Source organism: Eubalaena glacialis, chromosome 11 (genome assembly GCF_028564815.1).
Source record: "Eubalaena glacialis isolate mEubGla1 chromosome 11, mEubGla1.1.hap2.+ XY, whole genome shotgun sequence".
NCBI classification, from domain to species: Eukaryota; Metazoa; Chordata; class Mammalia; order Artiodactyla; family Balaenidae; genus Eubalaena; species Eubalaena glacialis.
In genome coordinates this window covers 7,173,994-7,182,579 of record NC_083726.1, presented here as the reverse complement: position 1 = coordinate 7,182,579, position 8,586 = coordinate 7,173,994, and the positions used below count along the sequence as shown (strand labels likewise).

At 48.8% G+C, this 8,586-nt stretch overlaps 1 protein-coding gene across 1 annotated transcript; it reads left to right on the top strand.

Annotated features, from left to right (window-relative positions):
* Positions 1 to 443: 443 nt before the first annotated feature.
* On the top strand, positions 444 to 8,147 carry LOC133100890 (uncharacterized). Its single transcript, XM_061205385.1, has 8 exons — positions 444 to 475; positions 1,370 to 1,413; positions 1,929 to 2,005; positions 6,589 to 6,654; positions 6,806 to 6,844; positions 7,125 to 7,313; positions 7,638 to 7,680; positions 8,026 to 8,147. The coding sequence occupies exons 1-8, from the start codon at positions 444 to 446 to the stop codon at positions 8,145 to 8,147; spliced, it is 612 nt and encodes a 203-aa protein (XP_061061368.1).
* Positions 8,148 to 8,586: the final 439 nt, after the last annotated feature.

Genomic DNA, 8,586 nt, shown 5'->3' with positions numbered 1-8,586 from the left:
AAACTGTTGGTGGTTTTTAATCATTTTTATTTACTATTATAATTAGCCGCCTACACCTGGGGTCATTTTACACAAATGTTTAATAGAGCTATACCTTTTTCCTAATCCTCTCCCAACCCCGCTTTTCCCATCCTGATTCCCTGGGACCTACCTTTCCAGCTCTGAGGACATTGAAACCAGCTTTTGTTTGGGGCTCTGCGGTCTTAGGAGAAATTCCTCAGCATTTTCCAAGCTCCTAGTGCTAGCCCACTCCATCCTGAGTTTAGCCTCCAGCTGTGACCAGCAGGCTCTCCCCTGGATGAACCCTGCTTGTGGAGGTCCTGCCATCCCCCCAACTGCCTCTAGCCCATTGCAATCCCTGCAAGCCACAGAGTAAAGGAACACCAGGACCCTGGGTCTATGTGATGCATTGACTGTTGCCATCTTTTCTTCTTAGACTGAAAATGGTGTTTGGTCTGTGCTGCCAGAGAGAGAGGTAAAGTTTAGGTGGGCCCTGTTACCATGCCCCAAAAGACCAGGAAAGGGGACCCCTCACTTGGTGCCACAAGGACGGGAAAATAGGGTTCTATATTCCCTTTTCCCTGACTGTTATAGTGTCTCTGGGACTCAGGGTCAGAGTGGAGGGCCTGGTACTGACAGGTGGGACATGCCTTTGTGTGTGTGTGTGTGTGTGTGTGTGTGTGTGTGTGTGTGTGTGTGTAGGCAGGGAGCCATCATCCTGGCAGTGCCAAGACGCTCTGTTTGAGGGAGTTCCCTGGTGGCCTAGTGGTTAGGATTTGGCGCTTTCACTGTGGAGGCCCGGGTCGAGGAACCATCCTGCATGCAGCACAGCACAGCCAAAAAAAAAAAAAAATTAAAAAAAGATGCTCTGTTTGTCCCAAGGGAGGGGTCCTAGAAGAGGAGGATGGACAATGAGATATTATTTCTAATGCAGGTTGTGGGATCTGTCAGTCCAGAGTAGGGAGGGCTTTGGAGGGCTTTGGGGGGAAGAGCTAATCCAGCACTTGAATGAACAACTATGAATGTCCAGCCAAGGCTAAGTCCCTGCCTTCTGGCTGGAGAGGCAAGATGGACCTGTGTAAACAAGTAAAGAAGGAAAGGAGAAGGGAGTGGGTCAGGGGGTCCTTGTGGGTCCCAGGCGCCAAGTCTGGCTTTCTCAGCAGTAGGCAGAGGCACAGAGTCATGCCGGCCAGTCAGCAGGGAGCCCAGGCTGAGCCCTGTTACAGCTGATGGATTCATTCATCCACAAGTATTGATTGGACGAGTGCTGGTGGAACAGGTCCTGGGGCTTGGACTGGGGAGGAAAACCGGCACCCACTGGTGAGGGCACGAGGCCCCAGCCTCACACTCAGCTCTGCTTTCCTTCCAGGCTATACAAGTTCCTGTATGTAGTACACATCTTCATTCTTGCAGGTAAGGGTCTGGGTGCTGGGGTAATTTGGGGATGATGGCAGGACCCAAGGAATGGGTTCTTGTCTCAAAGCCACCCCAGTCTCCAGCTACTCACCGGGATTCCCAGAGGCCCCCTCCTGAGACTGCCATGTACCTGGCTCCCCAGGGCTGGTCACACTGCTCAGGGCCAAGGCTGGTTTTCTTTCCCTTTCTTCCCTCTGCACCTTCATGGTGAGTCTGGGATTTGAACCCATATCTCACTCTAAAACCCAGGCATACCCCACAAAACCCGGAAACAAACCAAAAAACGCATACAACCAAATAATGTCCTACAGCAGTGATCTTCAAATTTTTGCTTGCATACCTTTTGAAAAACTATCCCTTCACACGTTGTAAGTTAATATCTAATATCTTTCATCACACATTAAAATAATTTAAAAGGATATAATTTCTGGCATATTGTAAATACTGACATTTTAAAATAATTACATCACTCTTTTAAATGTTTTAACTAGTCTTTCTTCATCTACCTGCAGGAGTGGTGTACTACTATTTTCAGGGGTGTGTGGGGAAAACAGCCCCTGACCATGAGATTGCTGGGGAATCATCACAGGTAGGGACCTCTGTCAGAGTTTAGAGGGACCGTCTCACTGTAGCAAAAATAGAGGTCATACTCCTTGATCTCAAATTGTCAGCCGTGTGTGTGTGTGTGTGTGTGTGTGTGTGAGAATGTGAGGGCTCTGGAGAAATTCCCTGTGTTCCTGGCAAAGTGTCAAACAGAGGTCCCACCCCCCATGGGCTGGCTGTATGGTCACCTCAGGGCTCCATAGCAGTGACCTAGACAAACCTAAAGGAACAGATGCCCCCTAATGCATGTGAGTAGCCCTGGAATATGGTTCTACACTCATATGTGAATGGGGTGGTGGTGAGCAGGACACCTGCCTGGGGTTACATACCCTCTTTAATGTCCCAGGTCCAGGAACCTATGGCAGAAGCCCCTACTCCCAGCCCTCTGTCAGGAAAACACAAATGGACACTGGATGCCCACTAAGGGCCACGTGCTGGATTAGGTGTTGCCCGTCTATTGAAACCTCGCAGCAAGCCAGCAGCTCCCACTTTATAGAGGAGGAAATGTAGGCTCCCAGAGGAACAGTGACTAGACCCAGGCTGCCCAAGGTGACGACACAGAGCCACATACCTGCTCTCTGGAGGCCTCCTGCTCTCCATCTAGTGCTATTGGCAAGAGAGGATTTTCGTGGGGATGAGCTTATCTGTGACCCAGCAACACTGAGAAGTGTGCGCTACATATTTAGGGAGGGACTATTCAGAGGTTGGAGAGCCCCTAAGAAGGCCCATGTTGGCAGGTGCCTTAGAGACAGAGTCCTATGTTGCTTCTTTTTTTTTTTTTTTTAATTAACCAAATTTTCATTTTAAAAAGTTTTATTGTCATCAAAGATATGCATATACATAGTTCAAGGAGTCAAAGTTTTCAGACTTGAAACAAAAAAGCTAGCTGTCTTTTGTCCCAATCCTCTTCACCCATGATTCCCACAACCCAGGGTGGAAGTCTTTCCAGCTTCCAATTTTCTAGCTGAAGCCTTTGATTTTGCCTCCATGGTTCTAAACAGAAAGCTTATCCTGCTTTGTCTTAATTTTTCAGATTTAAACATTATCCAATGAATTCCTACAACGAAAGATGAGGATTTAGCTCTCGTAACAGCTGCACACTTACTGCCACCTCCAGCATACATCTCACCTTTCTCTAGTCTTCCAGTATAGTTATATCCTAGTTTTTGGCATTGTAAATGTTTTATTCTGAGTAATGACATCTTCAGTTGTTAAAAATTTTTAAGTATCATTTTTGCTTTTTTGCTGACTTTTATATCATTTTGGCTTTTTTAAAAATAATTAATTAATTTTTATTATTTATTTATTTATTTTTGGCTGTGTTGGGTCTTCGTCGCTGCGCGCTGGCTTTGTCTAGTTGCGGCGAGCGGGGGCTACTCTTCGTGCGGTGCGCGGGCTTCTCATTGCAGTGGCTTCTCTTGTTGCCGAGCACAGGCTCTAGGCGCGCGGGCTTCAGTTGTTGTGGCACACGGGCTAGTTGCTCCGCGGCATGTGGGATCTTCCTGGACCAGGGCTCGAACCCGTGTCCCCTGCATTGGCAGGCGGATTCTTAACCACCGAACCACCAGGGAAGTCCTCATTTTGGCTTTTAAGTCCCTCTCCCACACAGTGGGCTCTTTTCACTCATTTTTTTTAAAAATTAAGGTATTATTTATACAGAGTGAAATCCATCCTTTTTAGTGTGCAGTTCTGTGAGTTTTGACAAATATATGCAATTGTATAATTGCCACCACAACCAGGATACAGAAGAGTTTCATCATTTCAAAAAATTCCCCCATACTCATTTATAGTCAACCTTTCCCCCACTCCCAGCCCCTGGCATCCAGTGAGCAGTTTTCTGTTCCCATAGTTTTGCCTTTGCAAGATGGTCATATAAATGGAAACATCCAGGGACTTCCCTGGTGGTCCAGTGGTTAAGAATCCGCCTTCCAATGCAGGGGACGTGGGTTCGATCCTGGTCGGGGAACTAAGATTCCACATGCCATGGGGCAAGTACTGAGCCCATGCGCTGCAACAAAGACCCAGCGCAGCCAAAAGTAAAATAAATTAATAAATAAATAAACAACAACAAAAAAACATCCAGTATGTAGTCTTTTATTTATTTATTTGGCTGTGCAGCAGGATTGTGGGATCTTAGTTCCCTGACCAGGGATTGAACCTGGGGCCCCTGCAGTGGAAGCACAGAGTCCTAACCACTGGACCTCCAGGGAATTCCCCAGTATGTAGTCTTTTGAGCCTGGTTTCTTTCACTTAGCACAAGGCATTTGAGGTCCACCCAGTTGTGTGTAGCAGTGTTTGTTCCTTCTTATTGCTGAGTAGTTGTCCATTGCATGGATGTACCACGGTTTGTCCATTCACCAAGTGAGAAACATTTGGATTGTTTCTAGTTTTTTGGCAGTTACAGATAAAACCACTATAAATGTTCATGTACAAGTTTTGTGTGAACATAGGTTTTCCTTTTACTTAGGTAAATACCTAGCAGTGGGATTGTGGGGTCATGCGGCAAGCGTATATTTAGTTTTGTAGGAAACTGTAAAACGTTTCCAAAATGGCTGGCACCCATTTTGCATTCTCACTGGCAATGAATGAGAGGGTCCATTTGTTCCATATCATTTCCAGCATTTACCTTTTTTTTTAAGTCATTCTAATAGGCTTGTATTGTAATTTTATTTAGATCAATATTGAGGATTTACATTGTGTTTATTTTTTTTTAATTAATTAGTTAATTTTTGGCTGCATTGGGTCTTTGTTGCTGCACACGGGCTTTCTCTAGTTGCGGCGAGCGGGGGCTACTCTTTGTTGCAGTGCGGGGGCTTCTCACTGCAGTGGCTTCTCTTGTTGTGGAGCACGGGCTCTAGGCGCACGGGCTTCAGTAGTTGTGGCTTGAAGGCTCTAGAGCTCAGGCTCAGTAGTTGTGGCTCGCGGGCTCTAAAGCGCAGGCTCAGTAGTTGTGGCGCACGGGCTTAGCTGCTCCACGGCATGTGGGATCTTCCCAGACCAGGGCTCGAACCCGTGTCCCCTGCATTGGCAGGCGGATTCTTAACCACTGCGCCACCAGGGAAGCCCGAGGGTTTACATTTTAAAACTATGTAAATAGTATTCCTGAGTCATGTAGCGTACTGTGATTACTCTTTGTGTATAATTTTGTTTTTTCCTCTTTTTTTTAAATTTTAGTTTTCTCTGTACCTATAATTAATTCATCCAAACTCTCTACCAAAAAAATTAATCTCCTTGCAATGCACTTAGACAAATTAGGTGTTTTATCCAGATGATCATTTCCCTGGAGACATAGCTCATGGAGCCCTCCATCCTCCTCTTTCCATCTGGACGGGACGTCCTTGAGGCCTGCTGCTCAGCTGTGCTGGGACCTCCCTTCACCGTCATTGTGGCGAGTGCTTCACTTCTTTCACGTGTGGGAGCTGATGTTACTCTTTTTTTTTTTTTTTTAATTCTACTTTAATTAATTAATTAATTAATTTATGGCTGTGTTGGGTCTTCATTTCTGTGCGAGGGCTTTCTCTAGTTGCGGCAAGCCGGGGCCACTCTTCATGGCGGTGCGTGGGCCTCTCACGATCGTGGCCTCTCTTGTTGCGGAGCACAGGCTCCAGACGCGCAGGCTCAGTAGTTGTGGCTCACGGGTCCAGTTGCTCCGCGGCATGTGGGATCTTCCCAGACCAGGGCTCGAACCCGTGTCCCCTGCATTGGCAGGCAGAGTCTTAACCACTGCACCACCAGGGAAGCCCCTGATGTTACTCTTTATTTGGGGGGAGCACAACCTCCGGTTGCTTCCTGAGGGGTAGTCTTGAGATACTACATATCTGAAAAGGTCTTAATTCATATTTAACTAAGTTTGGCTAGGTATAGAATTCTAGACTAGAAATAATTTTCTGACAGATTTTGAAGCTCCTCATTTTCTTCTGGCTTCAAAGGGTTGGTGTTGAAAAGTCTGATGAAAGTTGAATTCCTAAAACAGACTTTTTCTTCATATCTCTGGAAGTTTTTAGGTTCTTTTCATCCTCAGTGTCTTGAAATTTATTGATGGCATAATCTGGGGTGGGTCTCCTTCATCCATTGTCCTGGACACTTGGCGATTCCTTCTCTTCTGGAAACTCATGTTGCTCATCTTTGGGAAATTGTCTTGGTAAAAAATGAACATATTTATTTGATATCTCTCCCTGCCACCCCAGTTTGTTGTCTCTGTTCCCTCTTTCAGAAAGATCTATGATTTAGCTGTTGGACCTCCCACTCTCTTCTCTCTATTCTTTACCTTCTACAGTTTGACTGGATTTTTAATTCTTAATTTTTAATTCCTATTATAATATCATATTTGTTTTTAAAGAATTAGAGATTGTTGTTTGAACATTTCTATTTTAGCGCCTATACTTGTTTTGTAAATGCAAAGTTTATCTTTCTAAAGCCATCAATTATTGTTTGTGTGAAGTTTTCCTTAAATCCTTGGTAGCCTTTAGGTGTCTTCGCAGCAGGCATTGACAGTGGACTAGTACCTAGCTGAGCCCTTAATACGTCACCTCAGCCTTCCTTCTCTCTCTCTTTCTCCTTGTCGTGCAGCCCTTAGGGGAGACCTTAAGGCCAGTGTGGGGACTGATGGATAAATGCTACCCTGTGACCGCTCAGGTGGGTAAGGGCTGGGGACTCCTCCTCCCCTGGGGTGGGGTGGCTGTCCTGGGCACCCTTGGTAGGCACACACAATAAGAGGATGGGCCAGGCAGGGAAGGCCTCCCAGACACTCATAGCTGAATGTCACTTCCCCTGTTTCCCTCTGTAGAGACGCAGAGTCAAGAGTGGGGAGAAGCAAGACTCCGAGGTAAGTGAGGCCTGCCCTGGAAGGGCCCGGGGCCGGGGCTGTCTCCTGTCAGAGCTCCCTGAGACCCAGGGATGCCCCAGCTCATGGCCAGGGGTCCCAGGGAGAGTGGCAGGGCCCGTCTAGGAAACTTACAACCCTACCACAGCGCGAGCTGAGAAGGGAGGGGCTTCCCTGGAAAAACAAAGAACTACACACACTCCAGGTGTGCAGAACAGGGAGAGGGGTTAGGGGATCAGCGGGCCTTTCTGCCCATATTCTGCCCTCGTGTCCCTCCCTGCAGGCCATGACCCCCAAGGCAACAGGAGGACCGAATGATGCTGCCCCCAAGGAGGAGACTGATATCTTATCTTCGGATGAGGGGGAGATGAGGTCCCCAGGAGAGGAAGCAGGCAGCCCCATTCCTTCCCCCATTCCTGCTGGGAAGGAGGTATCTGAGGAGGAGGAGGTGGCAGGGACCCCAGGCTGGGAGGTAAGGAAGCCTGGTGCCTCGACTGGAACATCCCAGCATGGGTCCTACTGAGAAGCCCCAGGGCACTGCAGGGTGGCGTGGAGAGGCCCTGGGGAAGGAGGGCAATGGGGGGCGGGGGCTGGGGCACCCCCAAGATGACTGAGCCTAACTGCCATCTCAGTCGAGCAACAGCTCTGTGAGGAGCTGAGAGGCGCAGACATGGCCTGAGCAGAGTGGGTCTGAATCCTGGCCTCCCCTGACTTCCTGTGAAGTGAGGCCTATTTCCCCATCTGCTCCACGCAGAGCCTGTCTCATCCCACCACCGTCCCCCTCCTTCCTTCCCAGGAAAATAAAAAGGTCCGCAAGGACATTGCTGCATATACTTCCGGTAAGACAACTGACCCCACCCTGCTGTAGCAGGACTGCCCTCTTCTCTAATCTCAGTGACCCTGCAGAGGTCACAGACAGCCGAGCTCCTCCCTGACCCTCCTGCCCCAGGGAGGGGAGGGAAGAAACCCAGGTAGCCAGATGCCCTGTCTTTCCTGATGAGCCCCCCTGCCTCCTGCTTCCTTCTTGGGTTGGCAGGACTTGAGGCCACTGCGCTTGGGCTGGAGGAATGCCTAGCCTTATATCAACGCTGACCTGCTCCCCTGGCACCAGAGGGTACCCTGGCCCTGGGGAAAGGTTCCTCCCAGCAAGGAACCCACAGGGCATGTCTGTTTGTGCTTTTTAGAGGCTTCTGAGGTGGACCTCATGGAGGAAAGGCCTGGGGGCTGGGTCCCCCAGCTCCTGAGGAAGCTCTGGCTGGGCTGGTTCCCAGCCTCTGACATCCCCAAGACTCAGAGCCACGAATGACAAAACATCCAATAAATCCACAGTTGTTGCTTCTGCAGGCCTGGCTGCTTCCTTTCAGGGGCCTCAAGTTTCCACAAACTCAGTGTGGTTTCATCCACGCTCCCTGTTCCAATAAGCTGCAGGAACACCACCTCCTGCCACTAAGCCCACGACAGGGGATACGCTGGAGACTGAACGGGGCCCTGGCTGGTCTTCTGACTCAGTGCCAAGGGAGAGGCCAAGTTCCCTGAATGCTAAGAGCTGTGGAGCTCACTGTCATGAAGGCGAAAGTGGCCTGGCTGGGGGCGGTGCTTCTGCCTTGGGTGTCTGTGGTCCCCGAGCTGTTAACCTAAATGTACCAGGAAGTCTGCTTACGACTCAGGTAAGCAGACAGTCATCAGAAGCCCCTGGGTGGTGCCTGTGCGTGCTTAGAGTCCAGAACAAACTGTCGGGGTGGTGG